The sequence below is a fragment of the Uranotaenia lowii genome, chromosome 3 (assembly GCF_029784155.1).
Source record: "Uranotaenia lowii strain MFRU-FL chromosome 3, ASM2978415v1, whole genome shotgun sequence".
NCBI classification, from domain to species: Eukaryota; Metazoa; Arthropoda; class Insecta; order Diptera; family Culicidae; genus Uranotaenia; species Uranotaenia lowii.
In genome coordinates this window covers 349,671,924-349,696,661 of record NC_073693.1, presented here as the reverse complement: position 1 = coordinate 349,696,661, position 24,738 = coordinate 349,671,924, and the positions used below count along the sequence as shown (strand labels likewise).

Genomic DNA, 24,738 nt, shown 5'->3' with positions numbered 1-24,738 from the left:
GATTGCATAAATAAAGGCGATATATAGGTGCTTTATCCGCCCTAATTTATGCAACAAACATCAGCAGCTTCTTGGCCGGCCGGTAAAACGAGTTTTACTTGTTTTGTCACAGATTTGTTCGAAGCTCTCAATGTTTGATTACAAATTCGATTACAGTAGAGATTTTTTTTTTTTTGAAAATCAGGATAATTCAAACACTTTGAGACAAATTTTCAAAAATTGATACGCAATTCGATAGGTTTTGAAAATTCAGGGCGATCTCTCGAAAATCAGGACAAATCCTAATAAATCAGGACACCTGGCATCTCATTCAAACTGAGTGACCTGTCATCGCGTGGGGCACTCACAAAACAGAACTCATGAATCAGCGAAATGCGTTACTCGCGCACGGAACATTCCGCGTAACGTCGTTGTGGTTGTCGCATGTCCGATGTATCTGCTCCGTGAGCCTTTTGGGTAGAGAAAAAAAAATAACAGCGAATGTGAAAAATCTTATCATTTCCTCGATCGGGGGTGCTTGTATTCGCAAATTTGCTGCCATTGTGTCCTTCCGTGCTGTTAAATATAATTCGAGTGCGATGGTTTAACGTTGCGGGGAACGTTTTTGCTGCGAAAATCGGGGGAACCCCACCGGAAGTCGCGTAGGCTTGGGGTTGAAAAATCGGCTGCGTGTTTTTTTCTCTTCTGCTGATCACACTTCTTTCGTCATCAGCTTTTGGGCTTACAAGTTCGCTGCTGCCAGGGGAACTAAACAGCAGGCCTTGAATGTTGTTTTTCCTCTCGTTATTGAAGAAGTCGAAAAGGAGCCATTAAAAACACGATCGCGATAGCCAGCGAAATCTATTGCGCCTTTTGTTGATACCTGCAGATTCGCATAGCTTGCTTGAAATATTTTAGAAGTTGGTGGAGGCGCTCCAAAGGCATCAAGAGGAGGTTTAAATGTTTATTAGAGTTGAAAATAAACAAATACACTGCCACTGTTTGTTGTGAACGAAAAACGTTTCTTTGTTCGTCGATGTGGAAAAAGTGAAAGAACCCGTTTCAAGGGAAAATAAAACGAAGGGGAAACTCTAGAACTGGTGGAACCTTGGGTTCCAAAACGTTGGAAAAATATTCTCTGGATTAGAAAGCACACCTGAGAACTTCACAAAGATGATGCAAGAAACCGAAGACGACAGCATTCTGATAATGGTGAACAATGAGGTGAGTACACCATAAAAACAGATTATAGTCAACCACAATAAATTATAATTCCTAACAGCTGATTCACATTATCCCCAAGAAGTGCCCTTCCTCCGTTTCCGATTGACTAAAGAGTAATGTCGTATCGTAGCCAACATTCACTGCTACTCGTAGTTTTGTGCTAATCGATTCTAGTCACTGCACATTTGTTTCCGATAAAAGCGAGTAGCCATTCTGTTGACGAGTAGCATATTAACGGCGCGTTCGTAAATTGATTTTTTTGGGTGATGCATCAGTCGATTGATTTGTTTGGTAGATGTCAAATCACTTTCCATATGCTTTTGCATACGTTTGTTAGGAATTTACGAACGCAAGCATCGATAAAAAAATCACTTCGATAGAAAAAATCAATTTACGAACACGCCGTAAATTAGCTGCTGCGTCTTTTGAATATCATCAAGAAAAATTGAAAGCGAGCGTGTGCTCCAAAACATCAAAACCCAACAGAACTTGGTTACGCCTTCAAAGGTGCTGAATTTACGATGCTCTCAACAATCGCAGATGTATTTGACGAACCAGCAAAACACGATCGTCAATCCACACCATACTGTCAGACTTGTTTGCTTGCTTAAAGAGACAGCACTACGGCAGCTCCGGTTTCTTTGTGACTCTGCCATATCCAGCAAACAAACAACATTTGGCACGATTAACTGAAGTACAAGTTTGAAAAATGAAAATAGAGCAATCGAAAAATAAACCTCGAATAGATAACCTCCTGTAGGTAATCTGCTGTAATTATTGAACACACACAGCTAACTCATGAAACATTATTAAAAGAAACAGTCTTAACAATCTAAAATTTACTTTAAAAATAAACTGTCTGTCTGTCTCACATGCACAAACCAACAAATTTGTTATACACACAATACACTTGGAGGCTAGTTAATGCTAGAAGAAGTCCCTGCACTTGAATCCATTCGTCATTCGGAAAGCCAAGCCAATCTTATCTTTCTAGTCAAACTTTCAAGCACAAATGCATTTCAGGAAATGGTAAACATTGTAAAGCTGTGCCCGGTCAACACGGTGAATGGGCTGCGGACGGTTCTGGCGTTGTTTTGACCAATGTCAACATTAGAATGTTCCAAACGATGGTACCTACTTGTTAGTCGTTTGCTAAAATGGACTTTTTAGCTGTTAACGCAAAATTTTAAGTCTGAAGTCTGCAACAATTAATACAATGATCAAATGAACACATAATTATACCCTAATTTACGGTTTATATTGCGCACTTTTATGTAAAAAAATTATATAAATTTTGCTGGTGAGTAAATCTCGGTTGACCTCGATTTCGAGATAAAGGGTGTCCACGATGAAATTGCCACATTATGAAATTGCTCTAACTTTTTAACCGTTGGGTAGAATTTCCCTGGGCATGGTTGAAGGCTCAATATTATATCATTTGGATATAATTGAGTATGCTTACATCACACATTCTAGCATTACATATCGTAACAACAAAACTCAGCCCACAGTGGCTATTATTTGTCTGTTACATAACACAACACAACACAGCATTACACATTGCAACAACAAAATTCAGCCCACAGTGGCTATTATTTGTCTGTTACATCACACATTCTAGCATTACACATCATAACAACAAAACTCAGCCCACAGGGGCTATTATTTGTCTGTTACATCACACAACACACCATTACACATCGTAAAAACAAAACTTAGCCCACAGTGGCTATTATTTGTCTGTTACATTACACAATACAGTATCACACATCGTAACAACAAAACTCTGCCCACAGTGGCTATTATTTGTCTGTTACATCACACAATACAGTATCACACATCGTAACAACAAAATTCAGCCCACAGTGGCTATTATTTGTCTGTTACATCACACATTCTATCATTACACATCGTAACAACAAAACTCAGGCTATTATTTGTCTGTTACATAACACAACACAGCATTACACATTGCAACAACAAAATTCAGCCCACAGTGGCTATGATTTGGCTGTTGCATTACATAACACAATAATACACAGTTTTACATTAGACATCAGCCCACAGTGACACTTTACACAATGAATAGTAAAACCCCTTTACTCGGAATACAGCTCCCTGACCTTCTTACCTATCAGGGAGCAACCAGTGTTCAATTGAGTGCCAGTGCTTAGTCCCTTTGGTGTATTACGGTCTCGTCCAACTCCTTCCCAATTCATGTACCTAGCTTTCCCCCGCGGTGAGAAGTTTTAGCCTCAAAAGGGCTCTGTGATTTCTCACAAGCTGCCGCATAAAAAAAAAACTTTTTAACCGTTGGGTAGAATTTAATGAAAATTTGGGTGTATTTAGTTCATAGTGCATTGTTTACATCCTGCAAATTTTAAAGTCCTGTAATCAAAACTCGCGGAAATGGAGTCGAAAGAACAGCTCGTGCGTGATAAAATCTTGCGCATTCGTCACCAGAACAAGGATCTCTCGTATGTTCCATCGCTAAAACTTTGGGAATTACGAATTCCGTGTCCCGAGTGATTATGCGGTTCGAGGAACGATTGACCACCGATCGGAAGCCCAGAAGTGAAGGAAAAAGTATTCTGTACAACACCAAAAATCACAACCGCGTAGTTGGGGCCTTCAACCGAAACCCGAACGCATCCGTTCGGGATGTGGCTAAGAAGCTGCACCTGAGCTAAAGTTTTGTCCAGAAGGCCAAAACTAAGGCTGGGCTTTGAACGTTCAAGGTACAAAAGGCCCCTAATCGCGACAAGAAGCAGAATAAGTCCTTTTGAACCCGTGCCAGGAAGTTGGACATCAACATGCTGACGAAAGTTGAATGCTGCATCATGGACGACGACACATATGTGAAGGCCGACTTCAAACAGATCCTCGGAAACCTGTTTTTCACGGCCAAGGATAAGTTCAGCGTTCCGGAGCATGTCCACACTCAGAAGATGTCCAATTTGCGAATAAATTCCTTGTTTGGCAAGCCATCTACACGTGAAGCGAACTGCACCTTTCGTGACAGCTGTTCATGAAAGAGTGCCTCCAGAAGCGGCTGCTTCCTTCACTTAGGCCCACAACGACCCAACAATCTTCTGGCCGGATTTAGCCTCATGCCACTACTCTAAGGACGTGCTGAACAATAAGGTCAGGTGCGGACAATAAGGTCAATTTCGTGCCGAAAATGTTCAACACTCCGGAGCTCCGGCCCCATCGAGAAGTACTGGGCGATTATTAAGCAGCATCTTCTTAAACGACCTAAGGTAGTGAAGACGGTCGTGGAACTGAAGAAAGTATGGGTTTACATGCAAAAAACGGTTGATTCACAGGTTGTGCAGAATCTTATGGCCGGGGTTAAGGCCAAGGTGCGGGCATTTGCATATGGACTGTGAATAAAATACGAGTAAAATGCTAAAATGAATTTTAATAGCAATCCCTGAAAATTTGATGGCAATCGTAAGAAAACTCGAATTTTTCGAATCAGTTTTGTGTGTGGCAATTTCATCGTGGACACCCCTAAGTACTATTTTACTTGACGTTGCTGAGGTTACTGAGGTCTGGAAGTTTCTGAAAACCGCTTAATTCATTCACAGCAAAAAAAGATGTAACGATGGATGATGTAATTTCTGGGGACTACAGATTTCTGTTGTGATAATACATCTAAATGATGTATACAACGCGAATACGTCGTGAAGTGTAATATCACAACCTTCAATGTGATATCGCATCAAGTAGTCAATGTGTTCCTCTGTTGACGTTCAAATTTGAAGTCATTTCAATAATTAAGAAACGGATTGCGGACTTCAGCAACATTTGTTTGATCTGTAAGTACTACCAAAATTAATTAAAAATGTAAGCAAACCCACAGCTTGTGAAATAATTTCATTATTTTTCATTTTTTAGCAAATTTGGCCCATATGAATCAGCGGTACAAAACATATTCTTTGACTTCAAATAGCCGGGTACATCAAGACAATGTAAAATTAGGTGCCATTTGCGACTCAAGTTATGTGCAGGTATTTGATGTAATATCGCAATACTTTTTTTGCTGTGTTGATTTGATGATTCTCCAGGGATCTGCCTCATACGGCATGATTCCATCCGCCTCAACTAAGTTGTGCAGCAGCTGGTCCGTACAAACTTTTCTTTAGACGTTAGGTTCCCGAAAGAAAAGAGGCCGATACTTGCACAACGCTTTTGGTGTTGAGAAGAAATACAGCTTGCTCTTAAATTCTTATAGCTTCACACCTCACCAGTGGCACGACCACCTTCCATCTGACTCCCGGATCGGCGACCTTCCAATAAATTCCGGTCCGCTTACCACGGATTTGGTCTACCAGCCTTGCAGAGCACTTTCCCGACGACCATCTTGATTCCAGGTTTGTCGACCTAGCTTCCCGGTCTGCCGACCTTCCACGGTTCCCGGCTCGCCAATCTTCCAATGGCCTCGGCACAATATTGGATATCGAGTCCAAACGCGTACTTAAGATACTGGGTGTGCTGATTGACGGACGTCCGGCTTAGCTTCAGAAGTGAAGTCGAGTAAGAGCTTGCAAGAGAGCGGCAGAGATCTGTTGAGAGATCTGGCTTGACCGTCCTCAGGCGTTATCTGGTTACCAAGATACTGGAAGCTCTTCACTTTATCTACACGCAGCGAAAAGTAGTGCCATTGAGATAAAAAAAATACATCATTGATTCAAAAACTTCATGTACATTGAAACAAAATCCATTTTCCTTAATTCAAGTAAATTTTTAATTGAACCGAATTTTTATTTCATTAATCCAATGTTCCAAATTTTTGAATCAAAAGATTTAAATTAAATTCAAGAAATTTTTTTTTCGACTCTGAATCAATGTAAAAATTCATTGATTTAGATGATTTTCTTTTGAATCAAAATATTTTTTCGTCAAACAGTCGACACATCTTCATTTGCTTCTGTTTAGCGAACGGGTCGGCGAGAAGTTTTTTCGACAACCAGTCAGACCATTTCATCTTCCTGCCGCGCAACAGTCAGACAGCACCGGAAGGAATCACAAGATCCGGCGTAGGAAAGTCTTGACAACTAGAGGCCAAACGATAGTGGACTCCTAGGTAGGTCTATCAAAATCAATTTAATTTCAAATATACCGTCAACCTAACAAACTTTTTCAGGGCAACAATTCATCCAACTAATCGCTTCCGATCCGGTCCAAGAAGACATCTGGCGTCAAAACCCTTCATGAGTTGTTCGAAAGGTACTGTCCGCCAACAAACATCGTCCAGTAAGTACTTTCCATTCATGCAATAAATACTTTTAATTTATTTTATTGTTACATATATGTGTACATTTTGTTCTCCTCTTTATTTACAGATGTGCCGGTTCAAAACTCTGGAAAAAAACGATAGTGTGAACATGAACTTACAAATAAATATTTTTTTTTAAACCATAAGTTATGTCTTTTCATTTCCAATTGGACGAAAATTAATATATATGTAGTACTAGAATTTTTAGAAACAAAACATAGAATTGAAGAACAAATGCTTTAAAATTGAAACCCAGATAACGTTGGAATAAACGAAAATTTCATAAAATTAAACGGAAAGGCTTTTAAATCAAAAGCATTATGTTATTTGGAACAAAGAAAAAGTTTTGATTCAAAGGAAAGCATTTCTTCGAAACAAAAGAAAATGCATTTGAATCGAAAGAATTTTTATTTGTCCCAAAATCAAAGGAAAAAATCCTTTGTTTTTGCGGCACTTTCCTTTGAAACTAATTTCTATTTTTCTGCGTGTACTTTCCACTTAAAGACAACCATTGCTTTGCTCTGCATATCTGGTTGTCTTAAGGCGAGAAAAACAATATCATAAACTAGTTCAAAATCGTTGAGCTGTTCCATTGTCGAAGAATTCTTCGGCAATCCTCGGTTCGGTCTACATTCGATCGATCCAAGATCGATTAAGATCTCATCCATTACGAAGAGAAAAAGTAGCGGTGATAAAATACACATGCTTTTCTCACTCTACCAGTTATTGGGATTGGATCGGACAAGACTACGTCGAGCCCTACCTTGCCCAAAACTGCTTCGTACTGCGCTTCAATGAGAAGAACTAGTTTTTCTTGGACTCCTCGTCGTCTGGGAGCAGCTCAGATGTTTTTATAATTCAGTGTTACATATAAGTTTTACTATACGTTAGTCATGATACTTTCGATACGATATGAGCGAATGGCAACATTATTTTTGATAAAACCCATCCCTTGACCAAGTTACATTAAGCGTACATCAGAAACCGATCTCATCCCTGATCGGAAAAAATTCGAACAAAAACCAGCACGGTTTGACAGAATTCGAGTAGAAGACGGCAAATTCCTACAGGGACGAAAAAAGAAAAAATCCCGTCTGACAGATCCAGTTCCGGGAGAAAATTTGCTAGTATAGGACGAAAGTAGTAAGACAGCGTGCTTGCTGTCGGGAAAAAACGCGTGTGTGCCGTGAATTGGGCATAAAGAACCCTCGAGTGGAAAAATAAAAAGAGCTCGCGATCCGCAAAAGAGCGTCAGAACTGGTAACGAGTGGGTAGGTTAAATTTATGTGCCAAATGCGGCAATAAGACACTACCAACCTAACCAAAAATTATTACCGCAGATCCACACTGCACACATCACTTTCCTTTTCCGAGGTCCACCAACGGCCGAGCAAAGACCGACGCCGATCCAATAGGAGAATCCAAAAAGAAACCCTCCGCCACGCCCGGAACGATTTCCATCGGGGAAAATCCCATGCAAAAAGGGGTCTACAAAGTGAGTAGCCTCAATATTGTTAAATACCGGTCCGGAAAGGAAGTGACCAAATTGTTTCCCGCATTCGCAGGGCCCTTTTTTTTATTTCAACCCCAGTGCACTTCATCACCACACGTCTCATCCGGCGATTGACTTCCGGCGGAGAGAACCTCCGAAGGAAAAGAACGGCAAAAGGGCCAAGGTGGTGGCCAAAACTGGCTACCAGCAGAAACGACGGTGGAATCGTCCACAGGGCGAATTGGCAGCTTCTCAGCAGGCAGTTGGCTGTACCAGTGGCAGCACAAGGGTGGCCACCAGCCACATATCATCTCCAGTTTCGTCCCCACTGCACCGGCAGTTGCATCATCGGTAAGCGGTCCTATTTGTGATCGTTCCGCTGCTTTAGCAGCACAATTTAAGGCGGTTTCGCCAGCTTCACGTTTTCGATCCCATCGTCGATCGAATCAATTGGGACATCGGTCCCCGAGGTGCTCGCAATCCGCTGCGTCCGCAGCAGCATCGGTCGAGGTGATCGGTGTCGTCGGTTTAAAGCAGCTCCAGCAGGAATTTTCTCACCACATCAGCATCCACTGTGCCTTTTCGGTTCGATCATCATTTCGTGGCTCATGTGCTACCGGTCGGTTACTACGTCAGCAGGATTTTCCATGCCGCACTGTCAGCTGTGGCATCCGTGGCCTGGTCGGCCGCACAAATTCAACGGAAGCGTAAACCGCGCTCACTCAACAGGTCAGCTAGCAGCAACGACGGTGGTGCCCAGACGCATCAGCTCCAGCAGCACAAGCTGCTTTCCAGTTTGCACCACAGCATCAGCATTTTCGTTGGCCAGCGAACGTCATCAGCAGCGCAGGCTGCTATCCATCAGTGGCATTGGCCACTTGGGCAAAACGAAGACGACAGCAGATCCGAAACCAACACCGAAGGCGGCGAAGAAAAGTTTGCTCACATCAGGGCAGAGGATGAAGCCGAACCGTGGCCACACAGTGCGCTGCAGCGCCTTCATGGAGGATGCCGTAAGTGACAAATAATATTTGATCGCAATATGTAATAGGGGAATGTGGGGTAAAATGTTGCCTAAATTATAAATCAAATTAAATTTAAAGTTTTTGAGGATCATTTATTCGTAGCTTTGCCCACGGTAAGCCAACTTCCCATAACATCAGTTAGTCAAATGCTTTTTCGAGATTACACATAATCGCTCGAATCGGAATCCCGCTTGTTGCCGTCGGAGTGTAGTGTCAATCCACTCCTGGATTCTGTTTAGGATCACTTTGCAGAGTACTTTGAGGGTTGTATAGATCAATGTTCTGCCACGCCGGTTACCGCACTCTGCCAGGTTTCCTTTCTTCGGGGTCTTTACGAGGATATACCAGCGACAGGGAATGTTGGAGTATTCCAGATATGAGCGAAAAATTGGTGCAACATTTTGGCCGTCGCTATTCATGACTGGGAAAAGTTGTTGAAATGCACTGTCCGACGATTGAGTACATGTTCTCAGTACATGTGTTCAGTACATGTTCTATTCCGACTTCCTCAAGGTTTCATTCGACATTCATTCATTTCTTCTTCTCACACTTTACCGAGAGTAAGCCATGGATGTCGTGATAAGAGCATTCTAAATTTCACACCGCTGTTCTTCTACTGTTCAGTCTGTCGGCAATTTTAAGGCTCGGGATTCAAGCTGTTCAACGTATTCCCATTTCACTTTTGGATTAGCCAACAGTTTGAACTTCATATTGATATCCGATTTTCCCTCGCGCTGTTGGACACGCGCAACTCTGTAAGTGATGATATTACCACCCCCACCGGCGAATTAGGGACTCCCTTCTATGGGCCTCAGGGCGGCACGCTTATCCAAAGCAAGGGAATGTCACTCAAATCATCGGAAAAACCCCTAGTAATTGTACTTCTCGTAAACTCGTAAATTTATTGGAAAAGTTATTTGCACCACTGCCTTGTACCTCCCACTTCCTTATAACTAGGCTAACCTTGATGACACGACGAAATGACCAGGAACTTTCGTAGGAACAATCGGAGCCGAGCACGATGCCACGATCTGGTAAGCGGTCGGGTTTTGGAAACCCCTTGCGTCCGACCTTCCGTGTGCGCAGATTCAGAGCGCAGACACACCAAGATTGTAAGTCACGTCGGTGGCCTCTAAGAGTCGGGTTCGCCCTTCTGAAGGACGGCAAATATCCACGACCGTTGCCAATCCGGAACCGTATCGATGGTTGGCGAAGTTCTGGCCTAAACCAAAGGGGTCCTAGTTGCAAGAGAATTTGCATTAGCAATCCGGTCCTTGGGGCGAATACAAAACGGCGGTTCTTCGGTTCACTGGCTTACCTGGTGTCTGGCTGTGAGTTCTTCAACACTTCCAACTTTGATTTCGCGGTTAAACTGTTCGCGTTGAATGCTATTGGAAAAATGAACCAGCACCAGGCAGCCGCGTTTTGATCGACCTAGAACCAGCAGTTCAGGTCGCTGCCTTCGCCTCTCACGGGTCCCGATCGCATTTCGTAGTTCTCTCTTCAGGCGTCGCTGTCGATCGTTGTTGGCTACCAAGCGGTTTCGGTAACGTAGGTGTCGGCCATCTGGTTGTGATTTGATGAAGCATGGTAGTTGGTGCTATTGACGTGTGGCGCCGTCGTCGTTTTGGAGGTTGCATTTTTGGGGAAAAAATCTCACGCCCAAATGACATCCACTGCGATTCTACATCAACCAAATCTAAGTTACCTGCAAACAATCCCTAAAACCTCGATGGGAGCGTTATCTGGCGCTTACAACGCTCAGTCGTATCTCACCAATGACGAGTTGAAAGTCAGATGCGATGTCTGCGCATCGTTAGTTGCGGACATCAAGAAAGCTTCTTCTCCATTTTCGGCTGATGCAGATGTGATCAATAAGATTTTCTGTTCGGTTGAGACACCAAAACTTTGTACGATGCTTCGTTCTGTGTTCCAATTGTTGGAAAGTGATGTTCAAGAATGACTCTCTGGAGCCCCTTTATACAAATAGTCTCATCGAAGCACTATTTAGTAATGATCCTGATCATCCCGGAGCAGTTTTTTGTCAACTTTCATCCCTTTAACACTCTTGACCTGCACAGAAATTGATGCCCAATACAAAATAAAGCATGAGTTTGTTATCAAACCGTGATCGATGTGACTACCTCGTATGCAGATGTGCCAATATTGAACACCACTGCCAACATACCTCCTATCAGTAGCTTGATCGTGCTGTTTCGCGCTGGCCAGATTGGTGTGCACCTTGTTTTGTGAGGTCAGTATGTTTCCAGTTGATAACTCGATCAGTCCTGTTTCAATCCCGCCTGAGTTAATCTCACGTTAGCAATGGTTAAAAAAGTAAGTTATGTCGACCTTCAGGAATGGTTTTCTTGGTAACTGCAGCTGCTTTTTAATTGATCTTAACGTAAGAAATTTTTTTCTTCATAAAATTCTTTGTTCCGGAATCGTGTGCTAGTTTTCTTCCCGATTGCAATGTCATCATTAAAAATTGTTTGCCGTATTCTGTTCTTATCTGTCAGCCCGTGACCAGACCCTCTTTTGTGACGCGAGCAAAGTGAAATCGCGTTTTTGCAACTGCAGCTTATCTCTATGGTTTAATTATAAATACAAAAACAAAACTTATAGATTTTCTTGTTTTATTTCTATCGCTCCCTCTAGAATGCAACACGTCGATCGTCGGGAGGATTGTCTCCGCAGCCGGATGTCATCTCGGAAACTAGCCCGGCCCAGTTCACCTCCTTGGACATCTACAGCGATGATGATTGCAACTACTCCGATCGTAACAACTTCGGAACGAGTCTGCGTAATGGGTATGAATTTGGGGGAGAGCAAGTCAGAAGTTTCCTGCTGATGGATGAAAAAGAAAACATCCAGATCAAGTCCTTTGAGAGATTCTGTCAGAAGTTGAAGGTTTCTCAAGAGGCCAAAATTAAGGTGGTATCTATTTTTGGAAACACAGGCGATGGCAAAAGTCACACTTTGAATCACGCTTTTTTCGGAGGCAAAGAGGTTTTCAAGACCTCTGCCGAGCAAACGTCATGCACGATGGGAATTTGGGCCTCGTACCATAGGCCGAATAATGTACTTTGCTTGGATACCGAAGGACTTTTGGGAACCACTGAGAATGAATTCCGGCAACGACGGATGCTGTTGAAAGTATTGGCTATTTCGGATATAATTATCTACCGGACAAGATCGGAGCGTCTTCACTCGGACATGTTTACATTTCTAGGCACAGCTTCGAAGGCATTTACCAAATATTTTTCCAATGCTCTTCAAACGTTAGCTTTGAATGACACTCCTCAATCTCTAGGGCCGGCCGTTATCATATTTCATGAAACGCAAAACACAGACGTGTTGAAGGAAGATGACGATGGCAAAAAAGAAGAAGACATTCTACGCGAAAGATTTGCCAATTTGAAGCAGGAATTGTCCGCATTTAGTTCGCTGCGTTACGTTGGAATCCGTACTTCAAGACCCCCGACAAACTACGAACCACTGAAGATGGCATTGGAGAAGGAAATCCGAAACACCACCGTAAGATCCCCTCGGCAACCCAAAGTGGTCTACGAGGCGCTGCATATTTTAAACAAAAAATACAACGGCGAACTTAGCCCGCTACCGAATCATACCTTTCCGGAGCAGTACTTTACGTGCACCACGTTCTGCAAGTCCTGCGGATCACGCTGCCAGCTCTCGATGGGCCATTTGGATTCGCGAGAGGATCACCGACACAATGGGTCCTGCACATATCAGCACCAGTACGAGAACAAAGTGTACCTGTGCAAGAAGTGCAATATCAACGGGCGCCAAGTCATCGTCAACGTTACGACGCAAACGACTAACGATTCGTCCTGGATGGGGATGACCAAGTACTTCTGGAGCGGCTCGGTCATCGAGTGTCCCTACTGTGGCGAGATCTATCGGGCACGGCAGCACTGGTACGGCAACAAGTCACCGGAGCAGGATGCGGTGAGGTGAGTACGAATACCCTTCCTTGCAGTGTTATAACTCTTGATGGTTGGAGGGTTGTAGATTTGATCTATTCAACTACCTATTTACCTCATGAAACTGATAACGAGATTTCCATTTTTGTGGTTGAAGAGTCGAAGAGAAAAGTTTAGTCATAAATAAGCACCTATGAAAGGACAGTACCCTTAGAAGTTGCCGAGTTACTGCAACTGCGTCGTGGTAGAACTATTAGTTTATGGTAGAACTATCTTAGGAGACCTCATTAATGACAGCCGTTCTACTCTTATATATGTTATCTTTGAAAGATTTAATTTAACGGTTTGAATACACGTATGTAATCCCGAACTTCTCGCGGAAAAAAGTGCGTTTGATTGTTAACTTTTGTTCAAAATTGGAATTTCTTGACTTTCCTTGATACCAGATGTAGGTACTTTCAAAGCTTAGGAGTATCTGCAAAAAAAAAAGACCTTCCATAAAATATTATGAAACTCTTATAGAAACACTGTGGTATCTTACCATCTCTTCAGAGGTGGCAGATGCCATACCCATTTGAGTTTTGTTAGACTAGGATGTTATATTTTAACTGAAACAGGCCTTAATGACTATTCCGACACTGCCCAAGTCTTCCTCATCAAGTCTGCAGCTGCGGCGCTTCGGTCGTTTGTTCTGTCCAATTAAGGGCAGAGGGAGCGCCAGACGTCTTCAGCTTCCTCTGATTCCTGCTCATTTTCACGTACATCGCTAATACCGATCGGTACACCAACAGCATCACCAGATTGAACTTCGATTTTGTTTTCACTAATCATCGAAGCCTTCTTCTTCCGGGATTCATTTCGTACACGTTTGCGCAAGAATCCTCAGCAAAAAGCTCGATTTAAAAAAAAAAGTTTGACGTCGAATCGAAAACCTTTGTTGCTTAGAGCATTGATTTCTCCAATCTTTTCAGCTTCCATACACACAAAACTTTCGAGGCCGGAATTTAGCAAAATTTTGCTCAAATTTGACCAGCTAGAAATTAAGCAATCAATTTAGCAATTTTTTTCTGCCCAAATTTTAGCAAATATGAAAAAAAAATTAGCCGCCGGCATGTTTTACTTAAATTTTAGCAAAAAACCAGGAATAAAAATCCCGCAGAATCTGAAATTTCATTTTTTTATGTTTTTATCTGCAAATTTCGAGGGAATGTTTGATTATTAAATAGAATGCACGGATAACATCACTTTGAATTTATTTATTACTTTTTCAAAACACTTTTTATAAAATGCAAAGTAATAAGTATGGATTCTGGGAACGCACCTTCCGGCTAATGACCGCTCGTCATTCATGCATCGATGATTGTGCCAGACGCAGCGCGTTGAAACTTCAGTTGTCCACTTCCGGACTGTTGCGAAAACCCCGTCAATATCTCCGGAAACTGCAACCTGGTAGAAAAATAAAACAAACAATTTTGCATTTTGAAAATCGGAAAATCTGTACATTTCATGATCACGGCCGCGGCCCTTACCTGTACGCATTGATCCGGTATTGATCTGGCCACCACAAGAACCACCAGCATCGCGCTTTCAGAAACGCACTTAATCGCGTCAGTTTGTTTTTTTTTCTCCCAACTGGCGGCGGCTGCTGTCTGTAAACAAAGCGGCTAGAAAACTTTCGTTCTACTAAAATTAAGTAAAATTGCCTTTTCAATTACTAAAGTGAAGCAAAATTAGCTTTTTGCTATCGCGTTAGTAAAATAACCCATTTTGCTAATCGAAAGTAACAGCGAAATTTTGCTAAGTGGAGCCTCGAAAATTTTGTGTGTAGCTTGACCAACCTTCCCAACATTGATTTCAACTGGAATGTCCAGTCTACGAAGTGGCGAGAACACACTGTCATCACACACCAGGTGGTCACTGAAACCAGAGTCCGATTTGAACACGATTTTTCGGGCCCTACTCCGTCCGTTACGGGTCGCATCTGCCAAAAAACTATCAGAATTCTTCACGGTCTCACTGGTATGTGATTGAGGACAATTCATTTTGACATGACCACGACGACCACATCCGTGACAATTTTCCGTTGAATTTTTCTGCTTATGTCCCGCAAACGCACGTCTCTTCAGATCCGCTCCGGTTCCTTTAGATTCCGTAACCCTTTACTACCAGAAAGTCGGGGGTATTAATTCCTGCCTGACCGACTACCTGCAAGCAACTTCGTGTTCCTTTTCTGCTATGACATCATCGCCTTCACGGAAACATGGCTGAATGACCGCACACTATCCAGTCAGATCTTCGGCCCTGATTACGTAGTTTTCCGCTGTGACCGTAGTGCCCGTAACAGCAAAAAGTCCAGTGGAGGCGGGGTGCTTCTTTCCTTGAAGCGAATTTCCCAGCGCAGCTCATCGACAATAACTCCTGGTGCGATCTGGAAATTGTGTGGATTCGCATTGATCTTGTAGACCGAATATTGTACGTATGTGTACTGTACCTGCCACCCGATCGCTCAAGAGATGTTGCCCTCGCTGAGTCGTTTTCTCGCTGCATCTTCGAAGCTAGTTCCTTCTGCGCTCCAGAAGATGACTTACTTTACTTGTCATTGGCGACTTCAATATGCCCGGTTTGAAGGGGTTCTCCAACCATGGCAGCTTTCTGTACCCAGACCCTGTACGCTCTAATTTTTCGGCGCCTTCAAACATCATTTTGGACTCCCTGAGTGCAGCGACCTTGCGCCAGATCAACGGTGTGGAAACGATTACGGTCGTACGCTGGACCTCTGCTTTGCCAATGACGGATCTCGTTTACCGATCATCGAACTCGCTCCGGCACCGCTTGTTAAAGTAGTCCCACATCACCCTGCTCTATTGGCATCACTTGAAGTAACTAGGCTGAACGCTACAGTAAACAAACCAGCGACCTTCTACCTCGACTTTAAAAACGCTAACTTCGACGACATCTCTCACATTCTGGCCACTATCGATTGGGTATCTGAGCTTGATCTATTAAATCTCAACGCTGCCGCTGATACCTTCTCACACATTCTGGATTATGTCATCGATCGCCACGTTCCAAAACGCTCTAGCGGCGGAAATATGCGAATCCCCTTGATCACAACTGAACTGCGACAACTGAAGACAGCAAAAGGGTGTGCTCTTCGAAACTACAAGAAGCAAAAACCATCCTACACTAAGGATATATCGTAAACTTAACTCTGTTTATAAAAAAAAACAGTGAACGTTGTTACTATAACTACCTACGTCACGTACAACGTAACCTCAAGTCTTGCCAAAATCGTTTTGGAAACACGTAAAAAGTCAGCGGAAAGAACCTGGTATACCTTCAAACATGTTTCTGGACGGCATTACGGCGAACTCTTATAATGATATCTGCGATCTCTTCCCCAAAAATTTTCCAGTATCTTCACTTAAGCTTCAACATCCCCAGAACATTTAGCAAGGGCTGACAGGAACGTTTCGCCATTGGGCTTTTCAACAAATGTTAACAATTACCGTGAAATCTCTGCCTTTGTTCGATTGCCAAACTATTTGAATTGGTGTTCTTGGATTCCTTTTTCACGTCCTGCAAAAATAACATCTCCGATTCATGCCCAAACGCTCTACGACAAGTACTTGCTTACGTTCACTTCTTTTGTGCATGAAAGTGTTGCTGCCAAATCTCAAACTGAAGCAATCTATACCGATCTCTCCGCTGAATTCGACAAGGTGAACCATGAGATTGCCATCGGAAAACTCGAACGATTAGAATTCTGCCGCCGCCCGTGACGTAAAGGATAGCCTTCAAGTCTTCTAAGCCAGGGGGTATACATAGTACACTTTCGGTGGGTTGGTGGTTGTAGCATTTGTAAGATCAAATCCTCTGTACGCTTAGAGTTAAGAAAAAGGAATCTCTTCGAGGAAACATCATGTTTTATTGAGATCCTGTATGTGTTTGTGTTCGCTTTTTTTTCGTTTTTTCTGTGGTACTCTACTTGGTTGGTTCCGCAGTTACTTTTACATTTACAACTGGTCGTAAACTGATTGTTCGAACGGGTGACACCTTTTCCAGGCAGTTCCCAGCCACCTCCGGTGTGCCCCAAGGCAGCCATCTAGGACCGATTATTTTCCTAATGAATTTCAACGACGTGTTGTCACTCCTTGACGTCCCCAAACTTTGCTATGCTGATGACCTAAAACTATTTTACACCATAAACGACCACGACGACATAAATTTTCTGCAATGTCAATTCGAACTCTTCGCTGATTGGTGCGACATTAACTGCCTGCCATTAATTAAAACCGCAGCAAATGTGCAGTCATCTGCTTTTCTCGTAAGCGGCAGCCTTTAATTGCGAAGTACTCACGTGTGAACCACGTTAACGATCTTGGCGTAATCTTCGATCTGCGCCTGGAATTCAAGGCACACACCAACTACGTGATTGACAAAGCATCCAGAAGTCTCGGTTTCATTTTTAGAGTGGCTAAGGACTTCAAGGACGTGTATTGCCTGAAAAACTTCTACCATTGCTCATACTGTAGCATTGTTGGTTCCATCCTTGAATACGCATTAGCTGTCTGGTGTCCCTACTACCAGAACGGTGTCGATCGGCTCGAGGCCATTCAGCGGCGATTCTTGCGATATGCCCTTAGACACCTGAACTGGCAAGACCCTTTTCGCTTGCCTAGCTACGAAAATCGATGCCACCTCATAAATATCGATACTCTCGCAGACAAGCAACACGTGCCTCAATCGTTGCCGACCTCCTGACATCGCGAAACGATTGTCCCACGCTACTGGAGGCTATTCCGCTTATTGTACGCCCCGTAGTTTTAGAAATCAGGATCTTCAATTGTACACTCCCTAATCACGGAGCTAACAGCGCCCTCATTGGTGCAATAAGATCGTTCAACCGTTTCTCGGAGCATTTTGACTTCCACGTTACGAGGGACGTTTTCCGAAGAAGAATGATAACGGCCTTGAGAACCCCATAGTTAGACTTGAATGTTTTGTTTTGAACCCTCTTCAAGAACGTTCTCCAGAGCAGTTACAAACGGGTCATACGAGTCTGGCAAGGTCAAAAATAACTGTGGTACCAAATCTGCCTGGACAAGTGTAGCACCAGCCATCTTCAGCTTCCGCACCAGACCATCAAACTCGGTGAAGTGGCTTATCATATCGGTTTCACTCTTCATCTGAAGCCTCCCTAGCTGCTTCCGAATGAGAGTTTAACTGCTCACCAATTTCTTGGCATAGGTTGCTCCCAAACTTTCTCACATAAACTTAGTCGTCGTCTTGCCTTGAACGACCTCCGGACAGTCGTTAGACAGGCAGCTCACTAACAAATTTTTCCCTCTGCGATCCTTTTCCAGAAATTTGGTTCTCTCCGCCTGCAAATCTGGAATATCAACGATCAGAACTTCGGATACTCCTGCCGCTTCCAAAAATAGCTTGACAGGGTAACTCCAGTTTCCATATTTATCCGCTTTCCCATGAAATTGGATAGTTCCGTACGGCAGATCCTTTGTGCCCATAAACAATTGATCTTGGGGACAAGAAACAGGCGAGACGACTCACAAAAAGAGTAATATTTTATTACGTCTTACTTCTACGATGTACAGTATAGGACTGAATTGTTAGGAAAAAATAACAAGTTGTGTTACCCCAGGAACGAGGCGATTTCTATAGTGTTAACAGTTATCTGGCTTCCAAGATTGTGGAAGCACACTGTTCGGACGAGGAAAAACCGCTTTTGAAGCAACTTCGATTGTAAGCCGTAGCTCAAACTAAAAAGATTGGATTTATAAAATAAAGGAAAGTTGGTAGGTTGTACATCTTAAATACAATAAATGGTTTCTTTCTTGACGTTTTCCGAACAATATAGCTCAGTTGTCCCTCTATTAACTCTATCTAACTCGCCTTCAGTATCTCAAAAACTACGACCACGAGAATCGAAAGATCGTTTCCTTAACTTTCTGCCCAAACAATGTGACACAGTTCGCCTTCTACAAGGCCCGCCTAAAGACAGTGTTGATTATTTAAAATGATTCAATAGACGACATTTCGTAATACTTACGACACAGTAGTGAAATTAATCATATTTCCCTTCACCTCATTTATGTGAAATTTTGTTGACTGTGGCCGCCGGTCCCACACGAGGTGAACCTTGTTTGGTTTTTTTGGATTAAGGACCATGTTGTGGCCATGAAAAGCCATAGGACTGTAACGGGGGGCCTTGGCAAAACTACCACTGCCTGCCCTTTCCCCTTCTGGGATTGGGCTTTGACAACCCCTGGTGGTTGCCAAACAGTGGAGGCAGGTCCGTAGACTGTCTGCCTGGAGGCCAAGGCCAGGTCGGTGTGAGCGCTTAGGAAACTACCATTGATGGTTCGCTCCCCTCGTGGGATTGGACCTAAAGAGACAACCACGCATGGTTTTCCCATCAGCGGAGGCAGGTCCTTATGACGCTGCCTGGCGGCCAAGGCTCGGGGGGATCTCGATCGCCTGGTTGACCGAGATCCAAACTCTTTCAGATGGGAAGGGCTCTGTAAAGAGCCGATTGTGGCAGCTGGAGCCGGGAGCAAGGCGACGGAACGAAGCAGCGAAGAAGATCAAGACACTCTTTCTTGACTTTCTATACTATTTTATTTCTCTACTTTAACTATTTACACTCCGTCCATCTGGACGGTTTGGGGGTTTGATATCGACTGACTCGAGGCGCATTGAAGAATGCGCCCTTAAATAGGCTGACGAGCAAGCACACAAGCACGTGCTCGCGCCAGATGGAACCGCCTAGAACATTCCATCTCGCTTCCAATGAGAGCAGCCGTCGTGCTCTCTCGGTGCGGTACTCTCGCGTCTATTCTCAGTCCGCTTGTCGGACTGAACAGACCACGTTTAAGAGAAGGTACCAGACCTTAGCATCAGCAGCAGCGTACTCTTAATCCTGGGAGGTCCACTTCTCTCGGTAGTTTGTTTGGATACCTTTGTCTTCAGCTCCGGATTCCTTGACAACTTTCGATCTCCAGCTTTCAGCCGCTTCACAGCCATCGGCTAACTGTCGGGTAATTGAGGGTTGTTATCCTCCCTACAGAAGCACTGTCTCAAAGCGTTGACCAATTCGTACGGAGGTTTCTTTCCAACAGGTCACGAGCACGACAGTCGTCCGAGGATTCTGGCAAAACTGCAACTACGATTCCGGCTTCTTCCAGAATATATTGACTAGGCAGCAGCTCAAGCAACTCGCGATCTGCTGGGCTCATGTCGTGGTGGCCAGAAAATGTTTTGTGACCCGTACACTTTCCAACCCAGATGAATTCGAACCGCGATCGACTCACAAGGGGCCCCAATACGTGATTTCAAAGGAGCGTAGACGTGCAGACTCCAATTAGAGTATGTGCAGTATTGCAGCGGTAGTCGCAGACAGGTAACGCTTCCAGATGCTGGTACTTCCTAGCGACATCTGCGAAGATTAGGCAAAGCTTGACAGAGTCGTCACAAAACCTTTTGGGATGATCGGTGCGATTGAAGATGTGGCATGGCACCCGGGTCTGCTGCTGTTGTACGGACTTGGATGAGAAAGAGGAGGGGTAGACTTCTTTTCTTTTCTGTTTGCTCGCCTATCCTCGAACTTCCCGATGTGGGTATGCAGGAAACCTTCGGCACTTGTGTCCTTCACTTTAAATATTTGCGGTACTCTTATACCGTATTCGTTTTCACCACCCGAAAATGTTGCACCATCCACGCTGAAAACGAGCATGAATCGAGTTTTGCCCCCGCCTTTGCTGGTGTGCATGAAATCGGCAGTGTCAACAGAAAACATCAAGCTGTCAAAAATCCATTACAGCTGGTATTTGTTTTCGTTTTACTTCGAAAATTGAAATGAAATTTATGGCGTATTTTTTTTTTGATTCCGGATTTGGCTCTGGAACCGTCAGAATAAAAAAGCAAGTTTCGGGTTTCGAGTTATTCCATACGTAGGTGTGCGTGAGAACGAGCGCAATGTTTACATGCAGCTGTCATTTTGTTCTCCCTTCTGGATTCCTTCATTCGGTTCTTCACATCCGGATTGCCGTTTTTCGTGTCCGGATTGCCGGTTTTCGTGTCCGGATAGCACTGGACTGCAGATAGTACGATTTTGCTTGGCTGAGAGGTTCAAAATCGCGGCAATAATCATTTGCCCGTTCATTATTTCAACTGTTTTGTTTTCAGCCAAAAACAGCTGTTTAATGTTTTGACAACAACGTTGAGAGTATTGGTGAACTTCTCGCAAAACTGACTTTTTTCTCAGGGCGACTCCGTCCCTTTTTCGAGCGAACCTAGGTTGCCTCTCGAGCAATAAATGAGCACGATGACAGCAGTTAGAGCGAACCTAGGTTGCCTCCTGGTTGCCTCTAGTTTGCCTCCAGGTGAAAAAAAATACGGTATTACTTTAATTGATCATTGTCTTTTAAATAATATGAAAATTTTAGCATGAATTTATATATTATGTTGAATTGTGAAGATTTCAGATTTATTTTGCTTGGTAGATTCGCCTCTGGCCCTGATGACAACTGCAATACCGGCTGATTTTGGGCGGTCTATGCTTGCTGCTGCTGCTAGACTGCAGTTACCCCAGCTTGAAGGTTCCAGTATTTTGAACGTTTATTCCTCGCAAATCTCATCTTCGTTCGAGTACTTATTTCCGTTTTCAGATTACAAAAAAAATCTTGGAAGTCAAAATGGTGAACTCGGATCGCGGAAGTCGAGGGAGAAAGTTTTGCTAACAGACCGAAACGAACGAAATTCAAGCTCCCAATGCGGGTGTAGTCTCGAACTACCGTTTTTGAAGGGCAACGGGTGGGAATCCGGGACTTGGCGCAACCGAGCATCGTCACCTTAAGGCACAGCTCGAAGCTGGCTCGAAGCAGAGTAGCTTCGATGCAGCTGAACGCTTCTTGCTGTGGAGACCAACTTATAGGACCCTCCCGAACAAGAAAACTTTTCGGTTTGGGCGATTCCACCAGATCTTTGGGTTGGCCTTTTTGCACTCGGATTTGCTGCTCTTTTTCGGCATCGCCTGGAACCGATTGCAGCAAGCCGTCTGGGCACATTTCTTCTTGGGAGCGTTGTTTGCTTTGGAACATGCCATCCAGGTGAAATTCTCCGCCTCTGTTGGAAACGGCACTGGTATTGAATCCGGAACAAGTTTCCGTTCTTCGGGATAATGAAGAGAAAAAAACAGCTCGAACGCAATTTTCGCGGTATAGAAATAAACCAACCATCTGATATTTGTTTACAGCGGGAAGCACGTGCTGTCAAAATTCATGATAGTATTGGTGAGAGCGCAAGCAACACCGAATATTTTCAGAGTGTTTCACCGTCCACTTTATGGTGCACTACCAGTGGACTACCCATCCTGAAAACGAGCATGAAAACAGCAAAAAGTGCACTACCGGTAGTGCCCCGGTGCACCACCACACGAAAACGAATTCTCTATTAGTAACGAGCCTGTAAAAGAAATAGCTATCTTACGATTTCTGAAAAACTTTGAACTGTATAACCAAATTTAATAGAATGAGTTAGCTCCCAAATAAAATAAATAATAAAATACCTAATAATTTCCAATACTGATAGTGTATATCTACAGTGAATCGGCCTATTGTACTTATATCAGCTGAGGGGTGCGATCGGACCCGGGGCTTCTACATAAACCTCCTTTTCTGAACTTAGGGTGGGAATTTATTGCTGCCATCTCTAATGCCTCTGATCTCCATCCACTTGGTCTCTGATACGTTTATTGTTAAAAAAAGTCTTCTGTTAGGCTAATCTTCGATTTTTTTTTTGCTAGCCCGCAAATCGTTCACGTTTGGAACGATGGCGGTTTACAGATGCGGAAGCCCGCACACTCGGCCCAAATGGTTCTGGACGGGGTATCCTTCCTGACGGATGCCGTTGCCACCATCGCCGCTCAGCCGACCAAATCGATCATGGCATTGGTTACCGATGCTATACGACCCGATTATTGGCGTCCGGACAGCGAAATCATCGTAAGAAACCTGTGAAGTATACTGTTGGAGTTATAAGGTGTCTAATGATTCATCCGTTTTTCTAGCACTGCAAAGGTTGTACTCGCAACTTTGAGCGGCTGAATCTAGGGAAACATCACTGTCGCAGCTGTGGAGATGGATTTTGCAATGCCTGTTCGAAGCACAAGATGCCGGTCCCAAACCGGGGATGGAAAGATCCGGTACGGGTGTGTAACGAGTGTCGCGACCAACTGACCAGAGCACAAAGAGCGGACCGAGACCATCACAACGGAGGAATCGCGCCAGGTAGGATTGCTTACTCTCTGATCATTGGTTAACTGAGGTAAACTACATTGTGGCGTGTTTCTTTTTTTTCTTTTATTCGATGTTCTTCTGTCCGTTCAACCCAAAACCAACCATTCTCCTTCAACAACAATCCAACAAATCAATCAACGAAAATTGGCTTCCAATTTGAAAATTGAATTTTGCCCAAACCGCCTTTCGCGATCGAAATTCTCACTCTCTGTCTAATGATGGCAGTTTTCCCTGAAACTGAACCAGAGATTTTGACGTCTTCTACAGGCAACTCCGGTGAAACGGAAGCGAACGTTATAGCACGAAGATGCGGTGAAGTTGTCATCAACACGCTGAGCAACATTGGGGCAGTTCTCGAGTACCCTAAAGGTAGGTCGACCGTAAATTGTTGCCTTGAATAGACTCCATAGCAAAATTAACTCTTCCATTTCCATTCCAGAAATCATTAAAGACACGGCTCGTCCCTCATACTGGGTACCGGATGCCGAGGCACCGACCTGTCACATCTGCGAGATGGTGTTCGGTTGTTCGGAGGAAATCAACAACACTCCATTGGTTCCGGCTGGACCAACAATCAATGGGAAAACCACCAACCGACATGCTTCTTCGACAACGATGTCCAACGGAAAGGACTCGCCGAAAAGCTCTCCAGCAATGAACAACGGCACAAGAGGAGGTTCAAACAAAGGTGCTTCGGTTGGGAACTCGTCACCAACCCCGTCGACGTCTTCTGGTGCTGGTGCCATCGATCGACGAAGACATCACTGCCGGGCCTGTGGCAATGCGATCTGTGCCACCTGTTCCAAACACCGTCGACCGGTTCCGGAGCGTGGCTGGTTGAGCGATACGCGCGTCTGCAACCAGTGCTATTTCACAAAGGAAGAATAGATCTATTCCCGTTGTAGTAGCTGTTAAGAAGATAATACCGTGTTGAATTTAAAGTGCGTCTAAAGAGCAGTGCTTTTTAACTTTCTAGTTTCGATGCCACAGAGTACAGAGAAAACAAAAACGATAATATATATTTATGCTCTCCGTGTGTGACCGAGGGAGTGAGAAACCGGGATGATTGTGATAGTTGATTTAAAATTGGTATTGTTTAACGTATTTTTTTTTTCTAGTTTCGAAGCACAATACAAAAGTGAGCCAAAACGTGCGCTTTCTTTGGATTGAACCATACAATTGATTTTGTTGTACGAGAACGAAATTTGAACTGATTGACGACTGACATGTGAGATTCCTATATTCAAAATTTGACAAATTGAGAAAAAAAAGGCACAGAAATAAACATAATGAGTACATACGTATTAACAAAACAAACAAAAAACAACACATACAACTTTAGGATTTAGTAGCAAAAATAATACTTTAGCTATAACCATTAGCCCTATCTATCGCCAGATATTGTTGATTCTAGTTTATTTGATTCTAGCAATAAAACGATTTCCATATTTTTTTAGAGCTCTGGTTACGTTTA

General features: G+C 43.6%; 1 protein-coding gene across 2 annotated transcripts; it reads left to right on the top strand.

Moving 5' to 3' along the window:
* The first annotated feature begins 408 nt into the window (after positions 1 to 408).
* On the top strand, positions 409 to 24,720 carry LOC129754963 (zinc finger FYVE domain-containing protein 1-like). Of its 2 annotated transcripts, none has more exons than XM_055751233.1 (6): positions 409 to 1,203; positions 11,660 to 12,978; positions 22,772 to 22,970; positions 23,036 to 23,255; positions 23,532 to 23,633; positions 23,704 to 24,720. In XM_055751233.1, exons 1-6 carry the CDS (start codon positions 1,153 to 1,155, stop codon positions 24,150 to 24,152), a joined length of 2,340 nt encoding a protein of 779 aa, XP_055607208.1. In that variant the 5' UTR covers positions 409 to 1,152; the 3' UTR covers positions 24,153 to 24,720. The 2 variants fall into 2 exon arrangements, with proteins under 2 accessions (XP_055607208.1, XP_055607207.1); XM_055751232.1 differs by having other exon boundaries at positions 23,490 to 23,633.
* Positions 24,721 to 24,738: the final 18 nt, after the last annotated feature.

What these genes read in the sequence shown, in the direction of transcription:
- LOC129754963 (XM_055751232.1), top strand. Translation starts at nt 1,153, where the DNA reads ATGATGCAAGAAACCGAAGACGACAGCATTCTGATAATGGTGAACAAT. An exon ending in CAACGGAGGAATCGCGCCAG is followed by an intron (nt 23,256 to 23,489) that starts GTAGGATTGCTT and finishes TAATGATGGCAG; the next exon opens with TTTTCCCTGAAACTGAACCA. An exon ending in AGTTCTCGAGTACCCTAAAG is followed by an intron (nt 23,634 to 23,703) that starts GTAGGTCGACCG and finishes TTTCCATTCCAG; the next exon opens with AAATCATTAAAGACACGGCT.